We start from the raw sequence: 27,198 nt of genomic DNA on the forward strand, positions 1-27,198 counted from the left end.
TTCCTTTTCTTCAGTGAGTAAGTTCCAAACAGTGAATAGCGATTAAAACATCTTCTTCCCCCCCTACATCCAAATTGGCCGCGTAGTGTGTGGAGGACTCGACTCTCGACATGTCCCGTCCGCAATGCCACCCTGCACTCTAAGGACAGACAGTTCCGCCAACTTCTCCTAATATGGCTTGCTGCTTCTCTACGGAGAAGGTACACAGAGCATGAAATTTAGGACCTCACTTAGATATTAAAATTAAATACATTTTCAAAGAATTTTTAAGGTGGTATTAATAAATTCAATGCGTGAAAGCAATGTCAGTTTAGTGATGGAATCTTAAAACAACAAACGTGCAGTCCCTGTGGGGACTTGTTTATGGGGTGCACACCCCTGTCTCATTTTCAAAATGACGGAAATCCGTCCCCACAACGGAGAACTTTAACCCCTGCACTAGTCCTAACATTCATATGTATGTTACACTAATCAGATTTTCATTGACGCTATGGTGCACTGCGGGGCTTTTAATCCAAATGGAACTAGTGACACGCACAGATATGCAAATGGACACAGGCTGCTGACCTACATGTGACTGGCCAAAGCCCAGATTTGACAGCACTCGCCCCAGGGGTTGTTGGGTAGAGTTTGTATACTCCCGTCGAAAGACCATAGCTGACAAAGCCACGCCAAAGTAGGTCGCGCGATACCCCCAAACCACATGCGGAGCCCTCCAGTTATAGGGAGGCTACAGAGAGCCCTAAGCCAGGCAGAGGGCATCGGGGCTGGCATTATGGTGTGAAGGTCCCACATATCTGACAGTTCATCGGGTTGTCACCAGTTGGTCGGTCCTGGAGGTACGGCCTGACAACACTCGTCTCGTCAACGGCATTGTGTGTTTTACTGTGAACATATGGGCCCCCACTTTGTGACCTCGCATCCTGGCTGCTGTCCACTGTGCGTACTGTACAGTGGCACAATCTAAAGCCCCGGAATGTTGCTCCAAAACTAACAGCAAATTTGCTCTGGATCACATTTTGCTTGTACTCCAGGTGAACGCCATTCACTTGGGGAAAGTGATTTTTCTTGGTTTGCCACGTTTTTTCCTCTCTGGGTTAGACTCATACACTCTCACCCTCAAAGGTTGACCACATTAAGGTTTGACAGTCTATAAAGCATGTTTCATATATAGCAATATACCACAGAGCGAGGATATATCAAGAGGCAGGGAAAGTCACCAGAACAAAAGCCATTGTGAGGTCTGTTCCCGGTTATTGAAGCTTTGGACTGGATGAACTGATTCCAGATCATCTGCTCATTAAAAGGTTGGCACATTACGCCTACAAAGCGACTTGTCATCAACAATCACACACACATCTGCAACTTAATAGCTTAGCTTGCCATTTTAGATTGGACAATCAATGTGGAAGGTGCAAATACACAGCTGTCCTGTGAGGGAATCCCTGTTCGGAGGGGAAGGGCTTTACTCTAACGCAGGAAAATCCTCTCTGTATACTAATGTGGTTGCCATGTGCTCCATTGAAGCTCATTGATATTCAATTGCGGTGAAGTAAAGAAGAAAGTCTGTGGGTGTATAATGCAGAAGCTCGGCTGTGTGCTTGTTGCGCCAGTGGGAATAGTGCACTGCGCTACAGGCGCTATGACCTTTTCTGCCTGCCGTGCCTGCTCTCACTCTCTTTGCCTTCTCCCGCTTTTACACGCTTATCCACTAGCACACACACGCACACTCTCTCACACTCACTCTCACACACACACAGCGAGCTTTAGCTACCATCAATTACCAAACAAAGCTTCCCAGTTTAATGGACATGGGGGCTTGTACAAATCATTGGCGATAGAGGTCATGGGACAGTAGGGTGCATTTGTTTTAGGCTCCACTGACACAAGCGCCGGAAGGTAAAGCATGTCTTGTTTCCTGCCGATTGCCTTCTTGAGAGTGACCTTTTAAGGGATAAAAGGTTTTGCTCCCGTCGAGGGTTAAAGCCCGATACGTTTAAGAGTGCACAGACGTAATGACAGAAACAAGAATACGTCCAAAAAAGTCTCACTTCATCAGGGAAATGCATGTCCTTCATTATGAGGAATAGGAAATTAAATTATTTTATAGAACACATTGCTGGTGTAGGGCTGAAACCTCCTGTGTCAAAATTTGGTCAATTTCATATATTCTCACACATCGATACGATTGGTCAGTTCCAACATGGGTTTGTTATTTTTACAACTTGTTGAAAAAAATCTTAAGCATTGAAAGCGGCATGCTGTCTTAGGCTATGCAATGTTAATGGTTCAACGTGCTGTATTTTTGGTTTCCTGAAACGTAATGGTTTGAAATGCAAAATGTCCGCCGCACGCCAGCCATGTGCAGAATTTGATGCACAACCAACTCGGGATGGGAATTGACAAGATTTTTATAATTCCAATTTCGATTCTGCTTAACGATTTGATTCTTTATCGATTCTCTTATTGATTATTTTTGGGAAAAAAGATGAATAAACAGATTAGTTGTATCTGTAAACAAGAGACATGTTTAAAAGTAACATGGCCTTAAAAACCCAACAGTGAAGTTTTAAGGTGCACATTCGAGGACTCAATGGGGTGCCATGGGGTCCCCCAAAAAAAAGAAAAGAAAGGGAAAATATTAGAAAATAAAAAACAAAAATCTTCTTTTGTCGAAATTTACAAAATACAACCTAGATTATTTTGTGACAATAATGTCCAACTCCAGTAATATTTCAACACTAAGATGAACTCTGAGAACTCAAAAACTCCTCCTCCCTGTCTCAGTCAAAACAGACGCAGCCAGTAGACTGGTATGTGATTCCCGTGAGCAGAGTCAGTGTGGTCGTGTGGAAGTAGCGAGTGTTGCTTTTAAGTCGTGGTTCGTTCTGTACATCTTTGCGCATTTTGCAACATTGAATGAACAGTGATGAAAAAAACAACAATACTCGCGGGCCGCGGCGTTTAGTGAGATACGGCTTTAACATTAGCAGTTACTCACGGCACGTTTTACATAAAGGCAAACTGGCACTAATATTTACTACCCGCACCTGGAGTGTTGATGCGAGAACGCTTTCATTGCTGGCGGGCGTTGTTGCTGTGTTGATCCCATCGGGACTCCGGAGCGCTCACAAACACGACAGTCATCGCATGCTGTGTGTTCAAATGCTCTTGCATAGTGGTAGTGTTTCCTCCCTTAGACAAAATATTCAATTTGCAAACATTGCAAGTTGGCTTGTTAGCTTTTGTCAACAAACTTTCGAGCGTGGCGCCATGTTTGTGTCGCGCGACTCGCGAACCGGTTTTCTATTCCCATCCCTCCAACCAACTCGAGCGTCGTACCCAAAGCCAATTTTAAGGTCCTCTGCCTTGCTGAAGGATAACAGGGAATACAAATTCCAAACTTCCTGAGAGTATTTCGTACATCTCCTTAGGCCGGGCGGAGAGAGCACATTTAAAATAAATAGCAGTGCAGTGGAACAGGAACAAACTGGTTTTTCAAGAGGTGCATCTCTAAAAAAGGTCTGAGTGCTTTGAGCTCACCCAACTACCTCAGTAAACTGCAGAGCGAGCTGTGAGTGAGTGAGTGAGTGAGAGAGAGAGAGAGAGAGAGAGAGAGTGTGAGTGAGTGAGTGAGTGAGTGAGTGAGAGAGAGAGAGAGAGAGAGAAAGAGAGAGAGAGAAAGAGAGAGAGAGAAAGAGAGAGAGAGAGAGAGAGAGAAAGAGAGAGAGAGAGAGAGAGAGAGAGAACTAGATCCAAGCGCTCTCTCTTCTCTTTAGCTGCTACCACGGATCCTTTCCACATCGACGCTACTGTTTACGTCACGCCTGTAAGTCCTGCTCGCACCCTGCGCTCGCCTCGCCTGCTTTGCTGCTCTCTCCCCCTTGCTCGGACGCCGCATCGGAGAGGAGACGCTGATCGGCGCCACAAGAGGAAGGGGGGTTTCAGCAGAAAAAGAACAAGAAAAAAGGACTGGAAAGCAAGAGGATAAAACAACAAAGAAAGGAGAAACTGCGCACCACCACTCCTCTGGGCGCTCCCCACCCCCCTCCTCTCCTACTTCCATCCCCCATCCTGGTCCCCCCCCCCACTCTGAAGAAATTGACGGATTATTGGGAAGTGTGCAGGAGGCAGGCTGCAGCTGCTGCTGTGTGCGCTTGGCAAGGATGATGCGCGTGCGTCCACAATTTGCCGCACGGCCGCAGTGTGCAGCAACTTGACGAGAGGGGACGAGGGGATAAGAACGGTGGGAAAAAGTCGGAAGCTGCTTGAGCCTTTGCAACCCCTGCCGAGTGAGCAGGAAAAAAGACAAGGAAAAAAAATCAAGTGGACGCGACGGCACATTGAGGAGGGAACGATAGAAGCTGACCAACCGACCAAATGATTGACCACTGAAAAAAGTGGGCACAGGAATACAAAGAGGAGGAGCAGGACGGGGGGGTGGGGCCGGGGGGGTGGATTTCTTTTTTTCCCCCTTAACTCCCTGGATTGTCAATCTCTACTCCGGAGCACAGCAAACGAAAAGCAAATGAAGCATTCTTTGCTTTTTGTTTGAAAAAAGGACTGAGGAGTTGCCTTTCAACCTTTTTATTTGGTCCCATTTGACTCTTTTGTACAATTGTGTCACATGACCAGTGCTATGGAAACCTGGATAAGGTGTCTACTGAGGGAATCAACTGTCGGATTCCAAGGACAAGCGAGGCAAGAGGAGCTGACTGCCAGAAGCCAGCAGTGGAGCACTGCTTCTTTGGGAGCCTGAGTGGATTCCTATGTACAATCTTTTGTTGTTCCTGCTGTTTGTCTAGAGACAAACACTCATCATAAAGGGCATTTGAATCTTTCGGATTGGATGTATGGATTTACAAAAGGGCTTAACCTGGTTTATCAGGGCAGTTAACAGGCTTCCGTTGCTGATCGTGGATCGTGCTGATTGAAATACATGCATCTCAAGTCAGTGCCACAGCTCATTGTGAGAGAGGCTATATATCTCAGTTCAAGGACCTGTAATGTTAACTTGAGGTAGGTGTCTAGTGTTTCTAGTGTTGTTTTTGCCTACACCCTACCTTCTCGGCTTATGTCTTTGTAATATAGCTTTTGGTTGCTTAATTTACCATCATGTCCTTCTCATACATGTTGAAATTCAGTAAGCACCCACTCCCCACTCCCCTCGGTCCTGAGCACAGATCATGGGAGTACGTTGTTAACTAAATATAGTTAAAGTGTCCTTCCCATATCAATATGCCCCCTTTCCATCTTGAGTTTCCTTAACCCTTTTGACTCTGGTCAGCCAATCATCTTATTTTCCTGTACCCAAAGCCGCCACACACACCACCACCAGCCCCCCAGAAGATGCTGAATTATGAATGTGCCACATCATGAGTCTCCTGGGGAGGGTAGCTGTGCATCGTGCCCGGAAATCCGCCCTACTCTGTGTAGTGTTCCTGATGGCACGAGCATGGAGCAGCGCCTCCCTGGCATTAGGGGCAGCGGCCTCTCAAGGACCCCAGGGCTGTCCCCCACAGTGCTCTTGCAGTAATCAGCAGGGGAAGGTTGTGTGCACCCGACGGGGCCTCACTCGTGTGCCCCCGGGCATACCGGCTAACACGCGACACCTCAATTTGATGGAAAACGCCATTGAGGCGGTGCAGGCAGACTCATTCCGCCACCTGCACCACCTTGAGGTGCTCCAACTTGGGCGAAATGCCATTCGGCAGATTGAGGTGGGCGCGTTCAATGGACTTACCAGCCTCAATACTCTAGAGCTGTTTGACAACCGGCTGACGGTGGTACCCAGTGGGGCCTTTGAGTACCTGTCCAAACTAAGAGAACTGTGGCTGAGAAACAACCCCATTGAGAGCATTCCTTCCTACGCCTTTAACCGGGTGCCCTCCCTGATGCGACTGGACCTTGGTGAGTTGCGGAAACTGGAGTACATCTCAGAAGGAGCTTTCGAAGGCCTACAAAATCTCAAGTACCTTAACTTGGGCATGTGCAACATCAGGGGGGATATGCCAAACCTGAGTCCCCTTAAAGGCCTGGAGGAGCTGGAAATGTCTGAAAATCACTTCCCCGTGATAAAACCAAGCTCCTTTAAAGGCCTGAACTCACTGAAAAAGCTATGGGTCATGAACTCACAGATAACCGTGATAGAACGCAATGCCTTTGATGATTTACCGTCACTGGTGGAGCTTAATCTCGCCCATAATAACCTGAGTGCTGTGCCCCACGATCTATTTTCCCCGCTCAGGTACCTGGTGGAGCTCCATCTCCACCATAATCCATGGAACTGTGGCTGCAATGCTGTATGGTTAGCACGCTGGTTGAGGGAATACATCCCCACAAACTCGACTTGCTGTGGACGCTGCCACTCACCTGCCACTATGAGAGGTCGACAGCTCGTGGAGGTGGAGCGAGGCGAGGGTGCTGCCACCCAGTGTTCTGCCCCATTCATTGCAGATGCACCTAGGGATTTTAACATCTCGGCTGGGAGAGTTGCTGAGCTTCGCTGTCGCACGGCCGAGATGTCTTCAGTACGCTGGCTCCTACCCAATGGGACTATCTTGACTCACGCCTCCAGTCATCTGAGGATATCGGTACTTAACGATGGCACCTTAAATTTCTCAAATGTCCTGGCTGTTGACACTGGCACGTACACCTGCATGGTATCCAATGCGGCCGGCAAGTCCAATGCTTCGGCCTACCTCAATGTGAGTGCGGCCGAGCTCAACACATCCAACTTGAGCTACTTCACAACTGTGACAGTGGAGGTCTTGGGCCCGACCACAGAAATGCCCAAACCGAAGAAGACCACGACAACATCTACTGCTACAACGGTGGCTGGCATAGCGGGAGGAGGACTGGGTCTTGGTACGACCACCACAACTGCCTCACCCTCTATCTTTCAGCCAGTGTTTATCTCCACACCAACTGTGTTGCTGCAAAGCACTGACAGCCCACCAGGTGCAGCCAAGCCATCCGCAGTGCCCGGAATCAAAGGGGCCACCGGCAAGTCTGGCCCAAGTCTGGACGAGGTAATGAAAACCACCAAGATCATAATTGGCTGCTTTGTGGCAGTAACGCTGATGGCTGCTTTGATGCTTATTGCCTTCTACAAACTGAGAAAACGCCACCAGCAGAGGAGTACCGTGGCGGCTGCTCGCACCGTGGAAATCATACAGGTTGACGAAGAAGACCTTCCGCCACCAGCTTCTGCAGCTCAAGAGACGGCTCTGACGCTACCCGAAATTAGTGACCATAATAGCATACATAAACCGGACTATCTCAGTCACAAGATGGACTACAGCTATCACAAACCCAGGGCCGAATACATACCTCAGCCTGATTTCACCCTTCACAAGCCTAAAGCAGAGTACACGACGTACAAGCCCAACATGGACTTCCATGGTCACAAGTCAGCCCAAGACTACAGCACTCGCAAATCTACGCTAGATTTTAGCCTCCATAGACCAAAGCTCGACTACAGCCCCTTCAGACAGGACTACAACACTCACAAATCCAAAGCAGAAAACAGCCCATTCAAACGAGACTTTGGGACTCACCCAAAAGCAAGGACAGAATACAGCCCTTTCAAATCAGACTACAGCACTCATCCGAGGCAAAAGACAGACTTCAGCTCCTTTAAGAGAGATTACAGTACCCAACCAAAATCCAAACATGATTACAGCCCATTAAGGTCGGACTCCAACACTCAACATGTAGAATATGGCCCGTTCAAGCACGACTTTAGGACTCATCCGAGACCTAAACCGGATTACAGTCCATTTAAGCCTAGTTACAGCAAGACCAAAACAGACTATGGTGTCCAGAAATGTAAAGCTGACAGCAACTACAAAACCAAGGATCCTTACAACGCTTTCAAGACAGACTTCAGTCCGAGCAAAGCGGAATTCAGCGCCTTTAAATCGGAATTTAGTCCTCACGTTCAGAGACCCAAAATGGATTACAGCCCACACAAAGTGTACTACAGCCCCCATAAAATTGACTTCAGCACCATGAAGCCAAAATACAACACCTACAAACCCAGTGGTCATGGGGCCAAATGGACAGAGAACAACGTGGGAAATTCTTTGCCTCGAACCTTGCCCAGCACCATCACAGCAATGACAGAGCCCTTTGTCATTAAAACTCACACCAAGGAGAAAGTACAGGAGACTCAGATTTAAAAAGGTTTAGATATTGCTCCCCATCCCACAACCTTATCCTTTTCCCACTTATAGATCATACAATAGAATGCACAATGAAAAACAGGACACAAAACAACTATTTTGTACAGAGCAGAGGCAGTGACTGTCAAGTTTTTGTTGTACAAACTTATAAAAAAAAAATCTCTCTCTCTCATATATATATATATATATATATATATATATGTGTGTGTGTGTGTGTGTGTGTGGACACGATGAAACTACCATGAGCTGGTGACAGAGAAACTTATATTAAAAATAAAATGAAACTATTTTCTAACTTGTAACTTCTATTTAAAATACCTTGTTTAGGAAATTGTCTTAACCTTGACAAATGGGGTAGCGTTGTTTAAAAAACAAACAAAAAAAACAAGGGGGTTTGGCATTCTGTGGGATTTTTACACTGTATAGAGAATGCAGTGATAAGAGGAGACATTTATACAGAAAAAGTCCTCTAACAAAAACGAGAAAAAAAAAAGGTCAGCGTTTATCTTTACAGGTTTATCTTGTAAAAGCACCAATAATTTGTACCGTGCCAAATGTTATAAATGCAATAAAAATAATTTTTGTAATAAACACACAAGGTAATATGCTGTAATTTCCTGTTCTCTCCTGTAAAGAAAAGATGCGCTAACTGCTGTTGATGCTGCAGCAAGCTGCAGTGGCATTGCTTTTAACTCTGTGCGTGCTGAATGACTCAGATGTTGTGAATCACAGTGCAGGAGTCCTATACTGCTCTTCCCTCCCCAAAACGGCAATAATAGCAACAATAACTGAATTGTTCAGCTACCACTGATGATGAAGCAAACCTCTCCGGGGTGAAGGATTTACGAGCTGACGTAATCGCACGTTCAAGAGTAAAAAGGTAATACATTTGGGTGAAATAGCGACTGAAATGCGAAGGCCTCATCTTGCCCGGAAAATATAGATCCTCATTTTACTTTTCATTGCGCTGCCAGCTGTTGTGCCTTCATCAATCAGCGTGGTGGGGGACGTGCATGTGGGGGGCTTTTTAGGGTGACAAATGCGTTCAGGTCTGACCGTTAACTGGGCATTCTTCATTTCTGACACAATTTCTGCCCCCTCTTTATCATAATGTGGCTACGCAGATTAGCGCCTGACAAAGACCAATAACATGCAATATACATGGCAGTCTGCACTTTGGTGCCACTAGTAGTGTATGTAGATGACAAGATTACATAACCGGACTGACGAGGAATGGAGTGTTTGTAGATGGAGTGGGGGGGTTACCTGCAGTCTCTCGCATTATAATGTGAATGTGGTTAGCGTTGGGCATTTAGTGATTTTCCCGAGAGAGGGAGATTGATGTGTATGTTTGTGTAGCAAGGCACTTGAACTCCAGAGTTTGTGTTCTCATCTTGTGTCAGAATAGGGAAAACAAAAAGGAACTGCATGTCCCGGCACAGGAAGGCTTGTGACCGCGACTTCCCACTAAAAATTGTCATTGGGGATTGTGGGGAGAGAAGGGGATTGGGGTAAGCCCACTGCAGTAAAACATCCGCTCGCTCGCTCGGCCCGAAAAAAATCATTTAGTGACATTGACGAAGGCTTTGTGTTGATGAGTCGGCCTGCATTTGAAATATTTGAGTGCATTCTGAAAACGCAACAAGATTTAAAAAAAATAAAATAAAAAAGTCTGTCAGGCATTTCACTGGGGAGAGATTTTAAGAACACAAAAAGCATTTTCAAAACTGTCATAAGGCTGACCCATGCCTAAGTACATAAATTATTGTTGGTCTCAAACTGGTAATATTCCCATATGACAATCAATATGCAAACTGCGGCAGCACATTGCGGCTCATGATGGGGTGACATTCTTTCATGTGTGTGCTATAAAAGGCCTCTTGTCATACTCAGTCAATGCGGCCGTGGGGTCATCCGTCAGCCAATGGGCTAGGCTGTTACTGAAGGGCACGTCTCCTTGCTCTGCTCCATCTCTCTCTCCTCTTTTTCCCTCCTACCCCACCTATCATCCCCTGCTTGTCGGGTCTGTTTATTAGCAATCATGAAAGAGGAAGTAAATGGAGGATGGATGAAGTTACATACATTGTATAATAGAGAAAAAAGACCAAAGAAAAAAATGGTTGATTTATTTAAAAAAGAAAAGAAAGAACAGATGCAACAAAAAGGAGCAAAGCAGCACAGGGGAAAATAAGCTAACGGGGCAAATGTGATGCAAGAGTGCCAGCTACAGATGGAACGGGGGATATGAACGCCAGGGCCATGTGGCCACCACGGGAGAAGGAAGAGGAGGAGGGCGAGCGGTGGATGTGAACTGCTGATACGAGTAATGGACAGGACCACTGGGAGTAGTTGCGAAGTAGGAGAGGGGGGTAGCACTGATCAGAGATAATATGAGGGTGGGATATTCGTGAGATCAGCACAAACAATTAGTGGCAAAATGCTTGCGTGTGCATGTGTGCGCTCTCTTTCAGTGGACGACTCAATTTAACAGGTCAAAGCATTCCAATAGCAGCAATAAGGATCAGAAATTAGGACCCAAGTCTGGTGGTGGGGGGACCGAGTTGTATAGTGTAATGCTGATCCTGTATAATAATCACAGTAATTTCTGGACTATAAGGCGCACCTGACTATAAGCCGTGCTAGCTAAATTTGGGGAATACAGGAGTTTGTTACACATATAAGCCGCACCCGACTGTAAGCCGCAGGTGTTGTAATGTTACCGCACCAGGTTCCTGCTACTTTCTTTTCCATAATGAGGGCGCAAATTGTCTCGCTCTCGTTCTGTCTTCCTACTGTATTTGGGCTCACTTGGTTTGTTTTGCTCTGCCTCACGCTCTTGCACTTCTTTTATAGTGCGGCCCCTTGTGATCTGATGGATAAGACGCAACTTTGTATTAGCCACAGGGTCGAATGCAAGTGAAAAAAGTAGCGGCTTATAGTCCTGAACTGTACACATTTACATTGTTTCTGGTTTTATTTTAGTTTATTTTGCCAAATGGTGGTTGGGTGGGGTTATGCGAGCACCCCCCTCCCCAGAGGATAGCTGAAGTTTAAACTGTTATATAGAGCTGTCAAAATTATTTGAATAATCTACAAGTAATCAATCATCAAATTAACAACAATTTTAATAATTGATTAATAATTTGGAGCCATTTCAGATTTTAGCATATCAACAGTCATTGTTCACTAAATTATGTAGTCCTTCATGAAAGAAGACTGATTATCTTCTGTCTTGAATCAAAACGACATTTGCAAACATCTGTTTTAACTAGGGAGGCCCGATCACATGGTTGCTGACTGAGATCGGAATCGGACATAGTCTCCCGATTAGGTATTGGATAAATATATATATATATTTTTTTTTAAATAACTTTTTATCAAATCTGGAGTTGGGCGGTGGCACAGAGTGACACTTAATTTTTCCACACACGCGCACACACACAGTGCGTGCGGCATGGCGTCACTTTACTACAGTGACACTATTAAATTGAGCGGCAGAGCTAAACAAGGAAATTACACCGAAATATTTGGAAGTAGATAAGTTATCATCTTTAATGTGGAAAGCGGAGATGGTGCGACTTGCACTGTGTGCAATGTGAGCATTTTGTGTGGCATAAAGGAGCCCCACCGCTATTAGACACTGGCGACTTGGACGTGCTTCGTGTCATCCCGGCGGATCCAGCTGCGGGCGTGCTTCAGTTCCTCCCTGCGGATATAGCTGCAACGCCTGCGCCGGCGACGCTGGACGCCCTTTGAAGGGAGCGGCGCCTTGCTTAGCCTAGCCTAGCGCAAATCCAGATGGTCGGACGTCCTTAGCAGGGTCGCCAAATCTCGCCCGGGGCGGCAGTCGAGCCTGGTGCGAGTCCAGACCCAAAGTCATGATATGGTAAGATTAAATACTGTAACGAACTAAGTGTGTTGTGAGTTTTCCGGGGTTGCCATTTCTGTTCAGCATTCTTATGTCCGACTGTTAGTGAACACAACACAGGTCTCACGGAAGGGGAGGGACGAGACGTGCAGTTTGGATGCGTGTGTTGTTGAGGGGTTTTCTGCTAGCCTCATGAGTTGTACTCTGTTTTCCGGCGTCGGCTACAGCCAACAGTGGCGTTTGTTGAGAGAAATAAAAGGGTGACATCCCAAACAACATTTGCTGGTGGCTTTCTTGCAAGACGTTACAATACATTTTGCTTGCTTGCTCTTCAAATGCAGCCTTTTGTTTGTTCTGAAGTTGGCTTGTTTCACGCACATAAATAAAGCTGCTCAAAAGTTTTGTGAACCTTGAGCAATTTGGACTTTCCAATTGTTTCAACCTAATTTTGTTGTTCAATCTGAACCATTACATTTTATATTAAATAACAGGTGTAGGTTTAGCATTTCAATGCATTGTTCTTTTCTTTTTTTTTTATTATAAATTGTGTAGTCAAAACTAAATTAAAAAGAGTTTTTGGTTAATTCATGTAGGTGCAAAAGTAAGTGAACCCTGAGCTGCTTAAAACCAGCAGTCAAGTAGGATCAGGTAGGACAAACTGGTAGCCAAACTAACCACTGAAATGGACCAATTAAATGTGAGAGGTTTAGTGAAAAAAATATACATCACTGACTCAAACAGACAAAACCACATCACTTTAGTCTTACCGAGGTGAACCCATACAGGTCAGTCATGCTGAGAAATCTCAAGGAACCTCAGGAATTGGGTAGTGGCAGCACATCTGTCTGGGGAAAGCTATAAAGTCATCTAAAAAAAAAAAAGCTTTATCATTCTACTGTGAAGCAGATCATCTGCAACCAGAGAACACTGAAAATTACTACAATCCAGCCTAGAAGTGGACGACCTTCTAAAAATATCAGCAAGAACCACAAGAAAAATGATAATTCAGGTAAAAAGCCAACTCGAACATCACATCAAAGGATTTGCAGACCTCTTTTGCTCCATCTGGGACATGTGCATGCTTCAACAATCAGAAGAAAAGTCAATTGACAAGGCTTTCATGGACGGCTTGCTAGGTAGAAGCCTCTGCTCACAAAAAAAAATCAAAGCTGCCCATCTCAACTTTGCCAGAGAGTGCCTGGACAAACCTGAAGCTTTTTGGAAGTCCCTTCTGTGGACAGTTGAGTCCAAAATTTAACTGTTTGGTGAAAAGTCAACACTGCATACCAGCAAAAGAACCTTCTCCCTACAGTGAAGCATGGGCGTGAGAATGTTAAATTCTAGGCTGGCTTTTCATCCTCAGGACCTGGACATAGTCCAGGGCATCATGAATTCAGAGGAATATTGGCTGTATTTTGCAAGGAAGAGTGGCAAAAATCCCCCAAAGTAGATGTGAAAGACTGATCACTAAAGATAGTGTTTGGATGAAGTTCTCATTGCAAAAGGAGGCGCAATGTGCGATTAAGTGAGAGGTTCACATACTTTTGCACCCATGAAATCTGAGTTTTTCTTAAATCAACAACTTTTGTTTAAAAAGGAATGACAATAATATCATTATTTTTGTCCAAGTCCATTATGTTCAATGTCAGGATTGTAGATTGGGGTATGACTAAACATTTAATATTTATTAGTTAATTAATAGTTATTTAAATATTTTATAAAAACAATCTGGCCATGCCTGCAGGGTTCACAAACCTTTGAGCAGCACTGTATACTGTATTTTTTTCTTCCTAAAGTAAAAAAACATTAGGTTATACCATCAATTTGTGTTAAGTAGCATGCTTTAAAACGGCTACAGTAGTTTCTCAAAAGTAAAGGTCTTGTGAAAAATGAATATACTGGTTAATAGCCTTTGAGTAACTCATAGATGTGCCAAAAAAAAGGGGGTTTAAATGTTTTATAGTTTAACCACTGTCCACTCACCATAAATAGGTGTCGGGGTGGTTTTGTTTAAAATAAATAAATGAAAACAATTTAAAATCTTTTTTTCCCCCTCCTTAATAAAATGCAGATGTATCGGACCGAGACTCGGAATCGGCCGATTTAAAAATGAAGTGACTCGGAGTCAGGTCCAAAAAAGTGTGATCGGGACATCCCAAATTTTTACTTTGGAAAACAATGACTGAACCAATAACATAGTACAACATCAATCCACCTTTAAAAATAAATAAATCAATAATTCCTATACAAATATGAAGTATGAAATAAACACCAATCACTGGTTGATAAACAGTAATCAGGGGGAACATGCTTTTGTAATACACTAATACAAAATTGAAATGAACCCAATTAGTCGATTAATCGATACAATAATTGATAGATTAATTAATTCTAAAAATATTCGATAGTGACAGTACTATCAGCCGAGTATTACACACACAAAAAAAATACACATTTAGATTAGCTCTTTAATGGATTTCTTTTTTCCCCCTTTACAATGAGAGCTTAACCCCTTCAGATTCGCATTTTTTTTTGCTGGGCAAATTTATTTTTGTTTTTTTTTAATTCTTTGCTGATTTCGACTATTTCCCCACATAAGAACAATATTATTATTTGTATTTTTTTGGGGGGGTATCATGTTTTTAATTGTTATAGCGGACGCCAGGATAATATGGTTGTAACGTGTTGTAAACTTACCAAGCTTATATGCAACATTTTTAACATGAACATCATGCAAATCAACTTGCGATTGTGATTGGTTAGTTAAGATCCAATCATGAACCATAAGTGTTGACATCATCCAAATTATGTGTTTTATTGGTTTAGACACGCAAATATGTTATGTCCACTGGGACACTCTATGGGGTCTGAAGGGGTTGAAATAGGATTTCTGTATCATGTACGCCCTAGGTGGACAAGATTAAGAGTGTCATGGTGCTCTGGTGTAATAACTAGACTTTTTTTTTAAGAAAATTTTAAAACAGGGGTTTCAAAACTGCGATGTTGCAATATGAAAGGACCCGCAAAGGGGTGTATGAGATTCAAAGTGTAATGTCATCCTGGTATCATAGCTACATATTTTACAAATTATCTATCGCATCCACATATTACTTCTTTATTATTATTATTATTATAAACAAGAATAGCTTAAAAAATATTCCCCAAACTGTGGCATATGAAATCCTAATGGTGGCTGGGCACCTACCATGAGGTACACTTCATGACAGTCTGGTATAGTTATTATTACATATTTACTTTTTGTTTAGTTTTTTACATGATGGGATTTTGTGGATTACAAACATTTATTTTAAGGTGGGGGAGGCTAACCTAAAACTATAACATTGATGTAAGCAAGTGATAAGATAAACAGTATCATGAGTGAGACTTCAAATATTGTCATAATCAGCATTTTAAGAGCCTTCTTCCATGCTGCCATGCATATTCACAAAGCCGATAAGTAATCAAGTCAGCAAGCGACAATGGGTCGGCACAGGGATTCAAACTATGTCGAATGGCAAGCGCGCACGACTGATTGGCCGCTCAGCTATTCTGAGCAGGCCTGCGAGCGTGTTGCCTTGTGAGTCAACATGAGTCAGGGCCAGCCAGAGAGCGCATTTTAGTCCTCGTGTCAAACCAAGGCCCCGGACGGCTTTTAGAATCCTTCATACATTTGCCTCATCTTGTTGACAGTATAACAGTTCCAACATATGTTTTGTGCTGTTACAAATGGTGTAAATTTATATTGCTTAGCCTAGAGAACAAAAATGAACTAAACTAAATTCACACCAAGAAGTTGTTTGACAGATCGTGAAAAGCTTCAAGCTGTTAAAATTCCACATCCAGTTCAAGTTTACGGTCAAAGCAAACATACAAAATATGTAGATTATGAGTATATTAACAATTAAATATATATTTAAAATCAACCTCATAACTTGCCTTAGGAATATCTGATAGCTCAATACTAACAAACATTTCAAAACACCGTATAGTTGAGCAAACACATTGGTGTGTAAGCAACAAATATTTGAACACAAGCGGCAGCAACATCTTCATTATCCTTTGCAAAAAATGACTAATATTAATGTAGCTTACTGAGGAGTTGTGACCATTTTCTTCATGTATATCAGTATGTCTGGTTAGGACAAATTTTATTGATGATGAGTAGGGATGCACGGTTAACCAGTACCAATTTGGTATTGGGGTACTGCGTCATTTAAAACTATACTATACTACGTTTTGTATGGTACCGGTATTTGCAGCGCTGCCGCTCGGCAAGTTACCTTACCAAGACTCGTAACTAGCCCGAGGAGATACCATATAGTGTGTGTGTGTTTGAGTGAGTTGGGGGGGTAGCAGCGTGGTTTGACCCATGCATGCAAAACAAGAGAAGAAGGAGTAAGGAGCTATTTGGAGTTCTTTTGGACTGAACTCAAATGTGCAAGGCGAAGTGTAACGCAAACGCACCATTCTGTATACGATGTTATAAAAACTTCCAGGCGAAAGGTGGAAACACCTCCAACCTCTCAAAACATTTAAAAGACAAGCACCCTGACCTGCATAAGGAGCTCAAAGATCAACAGGTAAGCCTTCCGTACTTTTTGGTTGATAACCTGCTACTTTTGCCCCTTACGCACTGTAGTTATGAATCACGTCATTTACAACTGGCTGCATGTGAAGCGTAACGGCAATGCTGAAAGGAGCGGCTACTATGAGTTGTCCTTTCATAAAATCTCACGGGAGGGACACATCACCCAAAAACACAAGGAAACTGTGTCTGGTGATTAGCTCAGTGGTAGAGCAACATCCGTGACCCGACTAATACATATAAGCTAGTCTTCAATGCAGGTGGAGCTCCCAACCCGGACACTCTCACTCTACCTCCCTCCTTCTATCCCTCTCTATCCCTCATTCTCCCCTCCTCACTCTTCCACCCTCTCCCCCAAATATTGAAGAAAAAGAAAGTATTTAATGACTTTTTTTTTTAGTTGTCTTTTTATTTGGAAAAAGTACCGAAAAGTATAGAAAAGTATCAAACCACATGTTGGTACCGGAACCGATACCAAAATGTTGGTATTGTGACATCACTAATGATGAGGCATAAACTGTTTAACTATTCTCGTCTCATTCGCATAAAAATGCAAATCTGGGGAACCGAAACATGCCATCCTGCTGTCACACTGAACAAAAAGCCAGCAACGCAACTTCATGGCATAATACAAATGAACCCAAAAATGTAAATGAATCAGTAAGAAAAAAAAAACATTTTCGACAATTCAAAACCATGAAAGTCAGTTAATTTGTATTGATTAAAGGGACCGTTCATTGTGACATGTATATTATGTTGTAAATCAATTAAATAATAAAACAATTATAATAATAATATAAAAATAATTAAAATTAAAAAATTATATATCATAAATAAACCATATTAAAATTAGCACAAATGGCACCCCATCCACTTGAAACCTTGGGACAATTTAGAGTCTTCAATTAAGCTTTTTTTTTTCCAAACCCCAAACCTCAGAACTGTGAGGCAGACAAGCTGACCACCATCTTGCTCAAAGATATTTCCATCCAATAAAAAATATATTTATCATCAACAATTTATCGTTCATTTCAGACATTTGATTAAATGCTTGCCCGTGCGTTTAAGCAGGTATCTGTCGGCAGTGCGACCACTCGTGTTTGTTAACACCACAACAGGCAGACTTTTATTGCTCCTTTCTCAGGTGTGAAAAACATCACGCGTGTTTTCGCAGGGACCAGAGCCAATTGGGGAGAGCCTCGCTTTTTACAAACCCGTCCGGCGGGCAAAGCCAAGATTTCATCGTAAATCACTTCCAGGGCGAGAGGGAGATCGCGGCAAATGGGGCATATGTGAGTCAGTGGACAGAAGCAGCCTCAGATTATATAAATCATTTTTGTGTTGTTATTAAAAAAAAATAAAAAATACCTTTGGGCTCATTGTGTATTTACCTTTGGTTGGTAACAAAGGAATGTGCTTGTCAGGGGGGAAAATAAGGAGATTGGTTTATTGTCAAGTAAGCTGCGAGAGTTTTAGATGACTGTTATTGGGGGGGGATTTCATATTTTCCCAGCGAGGAATAAATGTCTGGCTGCAGACATTTCGGAGATTGAGCAGGGGTGGAATTGGGGTGGGTAACATGGCAGGGACCAAATGCTGAGAAACAGAAAAATAATTAACAAAGCCACGTTATTTATCATTTGCCATGTGAGCAGGGCCAAACGACTCAAGGGCAAAAAAGTGTGAGAGCAATATTGACACTTTGTAGCACTGGCAATTGACGCTGGACTTGCAATTGAAGTTGACCGTGCGGCTGCTGTGCTATGCTGAGCACGCCACGTGATGAAAGCAATGTCAAGATGAAAGCGCCGACAGGCTGTGTGGATTACAGACACATTTTCTTGTCAGGGCAGGAAATTATTCCGTCGCTGCGGCAAACGCTAGCATATGTAAATAAGAGCGCATCAGGGGCCACCAAGTTGTCAAATTAATGCTATTATTTACTATTAAGTAGAATCTTAAGGGTTGGGACAAAGTATCAATTGGTTCGATTTGATTCTTTATACTTGAAAGGCACACTGATAGTGATGAAACGTATGTGGTTTTCTTCCACGATATTCAATATTGTGCAACACTTTTGTTGCTTAATGTTGTATGATGTGTTACTTGTAATTTCAACACAAGTTTTCTGTATCATTATATGAAATGTGACCATGGACATGACACTGCCTCAAAACAGACAGACAGGACAACGCTAAAAGTTTAATCTGTTAAAAGCTCAGAGGAAGCAAAGAGGAAAAAATATTAAATAGCAAAGACTTGTTAGATGTCATTAAAGCCAATATGGGAGGGAGGGAATCAATTAAACTTCTTAAGACCATGGAAGTAATCCAGGCAAATTGGTGGGCTTTGTTTCAGGAAATGATTTGTGAGGTTTGCGATTTCAACAAAAAAGCTACCTGCTAAAAATGTGGGGACATCTTGATAAGATCAGACCACGATCATTGACTTGAAGCAAATAAAAGTACCAGTTTTTCAAGAAATTAAAAGTGACAAAAACATTTTAAAACGTGTTTTCTCTCTCCAAATGTTAGGACAACGGAGGGTCTGAAAATGGCCGGCACTGAATGAGTTAAATTAAATGTGACAAAAATAAAAAAACATTCTCATCGTTTACCATGCAAATGTTATCTGATGAATTCAATGCAAAACAGATCGGAAGCAAGTCTCAGAAACTGCACATTAACCAAAAATTTGTTTCAAGCAACTTATACAGTAAATAATTGACGTTTTTAAAAGACACTGCTATTTTTCTTACAAGTAAGCATTGCATGACTCTCAGTAAAAAAATGACCCTTTAACGCAGCCCCTAAGGCCAAGTTCTCTCTGAAGCGAGCCACGGCCCTTTTCCAAGTATAAAAGCTCACATTCTTTGAGCGAGCCAATTTTCCTGAAGGGACAAGCACTCCGTTGGGGCCAGCCGGCATGGAGCAGATCATTTTGTAAAGACGTCGACACGGAAAGTGGAATCAACGGTTTGGGCATTAGGGGGGTGGGGTAAAAAAAAAAAAAAAAAAAGACAGGAGAGTAGCCTTGGCAAGCGCTCAGCCTCCCACTTGCTTGGCAGCGCAAGAGACATAAACCGTTTGCTCACAGCAGTACATGCGTCCATTAGCATTGTTCCAGGAGATAAGAACTTGCTGTGTGCACTTTGATTGTCACACTTGACCGCCAAAACCGGCGGTGAGATGCAAGGTGACAGTTGAACAAATACAGTGGCAAATGTATTGAAGTGAGTAGGTAGAAAAAAATATAATATTGATCAACTCTTAATCACTGACCCGTTTTATCACGTCATTTGGTGGCACTCTATTTTATTCAAATTTGAAAATGTTCATGTCATTGCATAAAATATACAACGAAAGAACACGTGCCCCCTCAAGCATAAAAACTACAAACAGCTATCATGCACATTGACATTCATAGCAGACACAAACACAGGACATAATATCAGTGCAGTAAAAGAAAAACATTCCATGCCATATCAATACTGAAAAATACTTCAATAAAATACTGTATAAAAGTGTATTAAAATTAATTCAACATAACTATGGTGTATGTTGGTGTTATGTATTGTGTTGGGAGATTTTGGAGAAAAAAAACTTTGTGAATCTGGTGGTGTGGGATCTGAATGATCTGTATCTCCTCCGTCGTTTATATAAGATCTTAAATATTTTTATTTCAGAAAATTGCAGCATCAATTCAATTCAGTTTTTACTGTCCGACATAAGAATTAAAAATAAGTTACTACATATAAATATGTGTTGTTAGTTTGACTTACTGCTGAAAGGATATTGCTAGCCTGGTTGCAATGTCTATCCCTTGCCTTGTATGAACTTGTCGATATATCTCAGAATATTCCGTAGCAAAAAAATCTGAATGCCTCCTAACAATATTATCCTAGCACATGATTTTCATCTGACTTTATTTTTATGTTGAAACAATTCCCTTTTGTCCAAATTATGTTGAACCAATTCCCTTTTGTCCAAATTATCAATGATCATGCAGTCGGTATTCTTGGAGAACTAACTAGGGCAGTATGAAGAGTTACTCTGCAAATGCTCGCCATGGAAGTGAGTGTGTCAGGTTTTTAAGACTTTTACGGCCAGCGGGCATCTTGGAAGAGTCACGATAAGCTTGCAGAACTTTGGCTGCAGTTGAATCAAACAGCCCAGCCAGATGTTTCGAATTTTCACCGTAATATATAATATAAAGCAAATTAGTCTGGATTCTACAAAGTGTGGATTGATGAAATGATGACAATTAATACAATTAAATGGAGGTCTTTGTGTCAGGCTTTGAAAAGATTTGTGCTGGCAACCAAAACCTTTCAAGAAAGCCAGAGTGCCCCCGGCCAGCGTTTCATGGCACCTCCCATGCACATGCACAGCCGAGGGGCTTTTTGACGGCGCACATGCGCATCTCTCCAGTATGTCGCCCACTGCTGCCATTATCACTATCTGAATTCAAAGCTCAAAGTCCAAACACCAGATGTTTTTTTTTAATTCCACAAAAAATTTGCCAGGCTCGTCCTTCCCTTTATGTCCCAAGCTCTCCTTTAGCAGAACACAGAAAAAAGAAAGGTTGGGAGGTTGCGAGGTGAGGATGGAGAGTTGCTGATCGCTGACACAGCCACTGAGATAGTCGCCACGTCTTGTAAAGAAATGGAAGGAGATACTAAGAGGGGTGCAGGATTGAGGACAGGGATGCTGGGCTAAGCTGGTCAAGGATTACCGCCTTTAAAATCTTTTCTCGTCGCAGACTTCATTTTTCTTTATTCTCATCTGTCAAGCTGGCAGGTGCGCATAGATAATAAAAAGTATGAAAACATGCAAGAGAAAGAGTGAGAAATGGAAGACCTAATGGGGATGGTGGATCGGTGGAGGGTCTCTCCTCAACGGGGGACGGATGCTGATAAGCAAGAAAAAAACGAAGGCCTGGCATTTAATATTTACAAACCGACAAAAGCTGTTTTTACGAGATATTCTACATGCCGTTTTTTTTTTCCATTTCTACTGTCAAACGCAAGTATAACGCATACTCAAAAAAATTTGTGCAGCATGCACCACAGCTAAGACCAGCTTAGATCAAATTGTGTTGAGTTAACGAGTGTCCACACTTTTTCCATAGAGAGCCAAATCTAAACATAAGCAAGATATGAGAGGGTGTTTAGGGTGGTGTTTACCACTGTGATGTGCAACTTTCAACTTCTTGTAACATTTTTTTTACTCAGTTAAAAAAAGCAAGCCACCATTTCACATTTTAACTTTGATACATGCGACACAAGAGATGAACTGTGCAGTAATCGGCGAGCATGTTACACCTTTGCCTGTTGACTGTTCAAGGTTTTATGCGAGCGGTGTTTAGCGGCATTGGTCAATATGACAGCAGTGTCAGATTAGGCCTCTTAATAATTAGATAGCTGACTTGAGCTGTACGATCTACATCAACAAGCTGCACTATGCGCTATGACAAACGCATGACATCATGTTGGATTTGTTCGAGACGTCTGGGCACAAGTGAGTTTATTGGCAATAAAATAATCCAGAATGAGAATACAATTGGTCCAAATGTTAGTTGACGACAGATATACCGAGTAAAAGCTAGACAGGCTAGTTCAATATAAAATGCTCGATGTGACGCACAGATGCTTAATCTACCAATCCACTCAACCTATCTAGTGTGCCTTTTTGCCTATCTACCAAGCTTCCAATGTTCGATCCGTCCACCTTTCTGCCAAGTGAAATACATATCTCAATACAATACTTCAGCACAGAACAGAACATTTTCATACTAATATGAGTTCAATCAAATCTCATGTTCAAAAATATTTTCTCTGGAAAGGTTATTATCCTGTCAGAGCCCAATTCAACGAGTCCAGTTTTAACAGAGGAGTCAAACAAGGCGACAGAACTAGAGGGGGATGAAGAAAAAAAAGTTGAATACCTGGCGGACAAAGTGCAGTGCAGTGCGAGTGGCATAAGCATGATTATTTTGTTGTCCTAATTAAAGGCAAAGAGTACTGCGGTGCCCTTCAGGTAGGAGGAAAAAGGGCTGAGAGGTCCCCCAGGCGACGCCCCCCCCCCCCCCCACCCCCACACACACACCAAGCGCAAGGTCGTCCTCGTAAACGAGTCGGGGCAATAAAGCAGTAAGCAGGTTTCTCCCATCTTCGCTCCCATCTCGTCATCTCTATTCAGGCCCATCCATCTCTTTGCAGCCGTAATGGCATGAATGCCTTTATGGGAGTTGCCCTATTCGCACCTCCGGGCTATAATCAACCATTTTCTAAGTTTAGCATCGTCCGCACACTCCCCCGCCCCTCCCCTCCTGCAAAATTGCAAAACCAAAAAATAAAGATAAGACAATCTTCAGTGGGAATCAGGTGGTCAGTCCGGCCATAAAAGCTATCCAAGTTCATAAAAGCGCTTTAATATTTCCTGGGTTGCAGTTTTTTTTAAAAGGTCATTATCTCCGGATACATGAGATAAATCCCCTGGCAGAGGAACATTTTTCATTTGTTGGGGATGACCAGGACTCAGCAGCGGGTGGAATGATGAATGGCTCATAAAGCCACAACAACAACACAACTATGTGGAACACAAATAGGATTCAACAACGATTAACCATACGGGCTGTAATCAATGTAGCAAACTGACCTTTATACAGAGAAGTCAAGCTTTACATACTGTTCAAAACGCTCAAGCTGTTGGTTGCGAGGGCGCCATAAAGCAGCTGTAATCTACGATATAAGGCTGTCTGCAGTCTGCACTGGCGGTTTGTTTAACTACAGTGTGGTATGGGGAAAAAAGACACAGGGGGGCCGCTCGCTGTTCCCTCTCCCACTGCCATTGCCTGTCTTTCTTGTTTCACTGGCAGAAAACCACTGCATACATTATTCAGCATCTTCCTTGCATGCAACATTTCACATGCTGATGACGGTGGGGTGGTGGGAAAGGAGTGAAAAACACAAGGTCGTTACGATGAAAGAGACACTGCTAACATGCCTTGTTGCGCTCGTCGCATAATTGGCCTCACGCCAAAATCATTCTGGGCGGGATTGGAAATAAATGGAAGTGCACGGACACTGCGGCGGATGCTGTCCCGCGTCCCCCAAAGGCAAAATAAAAGACGTAAAAGAGGCTTGAATGTATGAAGGACTCACATGAATGGTTGAACCGATTGCTACAATAGAAACCGGTCATTCAAGATAGGAACATCCTGCTGATTGGACAGCAAGTTCAAATGAGTTATTTAAAAGCAGCCGCGATCAGGTCGTTAACTAATCATCGAGGAAGCCTATGGCAGCCCTGACCGTGACGCTACCTGAGCAGCGGCGCTACAGCCATTACTTCCCGGTCCTGGTGATGCTCCAAGCTGACCAAAACAGAAGTGTGCATATGCCTTGGTATCACTTGATCTTAGCTCATCTGCTCCCAAAAACATATAAATGTGTTCTATTTTAAATATTACCATGCTCTCAAGACATATTTGTGTTACTTTATTTTATTTTATGTTAGAGCATACAAGAAGGCTTTGATGCAGCCTCTGAACTGAAGAGAATTCATGAAGCAATGGTAGTTATTACAAAAATGGCCAGCAGTTGGCAGATTCATATAGTATAAGAGATCAACCAGGGCCATGTTGCAACAACTTAGCTATGTTCTAATGCTAATTGCTACAAAACGAAAACAGATACAAGTATATATTTTTTTTCCTGATGAAAGAAGAGACTTTAATCTTTCTTTTGGTAATTTTCATGTTTTTATAGCAATAGAAAACAATATTCAGTCAAAATCTAGTAAAACAGCCGGGAGCGAAGGGGGTTGCTTCAGTGAAAATGGCTGCTAGTCAATGAGTTAATGAAAGTGCGTGACACACTCTATACGATCTGACAACTGAAAAATTTGGCCCCGAGATCCACGTCTTAGTACACTAGTACACAGTCAGGACCATCGTATCCGGCAAATAAACAGTGTAAAATAAATCAGACGAGTGGCTTGCTGTGGCCTGATGGGACAAGCTGATAGTCGCAACAACAACATTAGAGCCATCAGATAATCAGGCCATTGCCGATTTGGTCGGAAGGGGGTAATCAGGCATGAAATCATCCGGATTATATGCCTGCATGGCTGTCAAGACTACTGCCATGTGGTGGATTTGTTGCAATAAGCAAAATGTGAGCTAAGAATTTAAGCAAGAGGGGTTAAGGTTAGTTAGTACACGAAATGTACATGATTGTCATGACTTCAAACTAAGGTGGCGTTGATGCGTCCACTCAGCCAGTGCTCCTTCTGACTCAGATCTGCCCAATTCCGCTGCCTGATTATTGTTGCATAACATAACAAGCAACTGTGCCAACTTGGCACAATGTCGTCGTAGGTGCCAATATTGTTGGCCTCGCAGACGTTTCTGTCTTGACTCAAATGAAGCAAGCCGCATTGGGTATCGTTTTAAGGCAGCCTCGTTGACTTCCGCCTTTTATGAATGCAACAGGACTGTGTCCCGTCTCGAGCTGACTCATCCTGGAGAAAACACTTCCCCAGTGAGAATAGGTTTTGAAGTTGAAACAGGAATATTGAAGAAAATCAAGTCACAGTTTTTGTTTGTGAAGAGGATGGCAGGTGAGAGAAATTAAACAGAAGATGGAAGAAAAACCAAAAGGGAATATCTGCAGAGTGATGCGATTACCAATGTATATGCCAACACGCACGCACGCACGCACGCACGCACGCAGTGGCAAAAAGGCACCAGGTGAGGAATTAAGGAATTAGAAATACCAAAAGGGGGGATGAGAAGATAAGATAAATTTATGGTTAGGATTACTGATTCTTGTTACGTTTAAACTGAGGCAAAGGGGATCACACCTTCATCCAAATTCCATTAAAGGGAATTTGGAAATTGCAGGGTAATAGCTAAATTCCAAACACCCAAACAGACCCGTTGAAACAACATTGCATCAAATCAACAGAAGTCCTTGATGAAGACTGAACTTGATGAACATGAACATGTATGTGAAACTCTCGCAATCATGCGCTACTCAAGAGATGAAACCTCATGCAAATCACATCCAGCAATCTGCGTTGGTACTCAAAAACCCACAGTTCACTGGAAGGGTGGATCAAGGGTACGGACCAGTTCTTCCTCAGCATCCTAACATTACATATTTATTTGATGCAGCGGCAGAGACTTCTTCACTTTGCCCTCATTCGCGGTGCCTCCTGCACGTCCTTTCACCTCTCATGCTTGTGCTTCCTTTTCCGACTTCCAGGATCTTTTTAACACAGAGATGTGAGTACAAGTAGGCGTAAGCTTCTATTTTGGTCAGTTGATATGTCAAAGCCTGTTTAAGTGGAAAAACAAAATGAGAACTGTAAGCTCTCAAACTGTCCACAAAAAGCAACAGTGCTTTAACCGCAAGCTCTGGGGCTGTTTTTGCCAGTCATGGCCTGAGGCAGGGCCAAAGCACTCATTTCACAAGTGGGCGCCAACTTGAGCAAAATGATCATGTTGCATTTACTGCAACTGCTGCTCATCTCCATGGTGGCCAAATATTTTGCAGCGAAACATGATCATTTAGCAGGCCACTCTCATTCCCATGACTATATTGTGACATTCCAAATTGTCAGTTTCTTTCCATTAACATCACCTGGCGAGCCAGATATAATTAGTGGCGGGGCAATTTTGGCCTACGAGTCAGACGTTGCCGACGCCTGCTCTAAAATCTCTTCAAAGGTGTACACATGATGCTGTCACCAATATAGAACAACTGGAATATGCTTTAAATTCACAAAATCCTCAACGATCTAAAACAAAGTATTGCAAATCTGTGAGGACGGAAAAAAAATGCCCCGATCGATTGAGGTGTTACAAATGCGTTTATCTGCACATATGCAATTTGGGTTATGAAAGCGGTAAGTAACCCAGGGGTTTTATTCGAGGGTTTTAAAAGCCGAATAAGACCATATTTTAGGGGTGTTAAAAAATTTTGATTCGGCAATATATCACGATTATTACAGTGTGCAATTCTCGTATTGATTCGATATGCGGCCGAATCCATTTTTGATGGAAATATTCAACAAAATGTCTTACTTAGGATTAGGGTTCACACTTAAACTCTATTCCTGCTATTAGGAAGAACCTGAACACGTTTTTAGGGGTCCAATGGACCACGAGTGTAGTTAGCTATGTTTTAGTGCTTTACATTGGATCTTTTTTAATATATTGGTGTCTGCTGCTGGTGAGGAGGCATTTTGCAAGAAGTTTCCTACTCAAGTTAGGAAACCTTCGCAGGGTCAGTGATTACATGCTGTGACTGTTGATCTGAGTACTCTTCATTGCCTGACGCATAAACCAAATTATTTATTATGTATATATTAATATAACTTGGAAATATCTGAGATTCAATGTAGCTAAAATGAGACTAATTGCCTTCACACTTGGCCTCTCTTTCCACAATGCACGGTTATGTCTTAATGGATGTATCCATCAGTTCAATAACCTTTCAGTGAGATATGAATGCTAGATCCAATGATCACATCTTTCTGTCATAATCGCAA

The 27,198-nt window shown here is 42.7% G+C and overlaps 2 protein-coding genes across 2 annotated transcripts in view; one reads left to right on the top strand and one right to left on the bottom strand.

Annotated features, from left to right (window-relative positions):
• snd1 (staphylococcal nuclease and tudor domain containing 1) overlaps positions 1-27,198 on the bottom strand; it is a 153,657-nt gene that overhangs the window by 86,626 nt on the left and 39,833 nt on the right. The window lies entirely within an intron of this gene.
• On the top strand, positions 3,740-8,789 carry lrrc4.1 (leucine rich repeat containing 4.1). The gene is made up of 2 exons (XM_086059290.1): positions 3,740-5,019; positions 5,317-8,789. The coding sequence occupies exon 2, from the start codon at positions 5,364-5,366 to the stop codon at positions 8,181-8,183; it is 2,820 nt and encodes a 939-aa protein (XP_085915416.1). The 5' UTR covers positions 3,740-5,019; positions 5,317-5,363; the 3' UTR covers positions 8,184-8,789.

Source organism: Leptonotus elevatus, chromosome 17, assembly GCF_054856555.1.
Source record: "Leptonotus elevatus isolate MCC_2025b chromosome 17, RoL_Lele_1.0, whole genome shotgun sequence".
In the NCBI taxonomy this organism is placed as follows: domain Eukaryota; kingdom Metazoa; phylum Chordata; class Actinopteri; order Syngnathiformes; family Syngnathidae; genus Leptonotus; species Leptonotus elevatus.

Excerpts from the sequence above, each read along its gene's own strand:
- lrrc4.1 (XM_086059290.1), top strand. The coding sequence starts at position 5,364 with ATGTGCCACATCATGAGTCTCCTGGGGAGGGTAGCTGTGCATCGTGCC.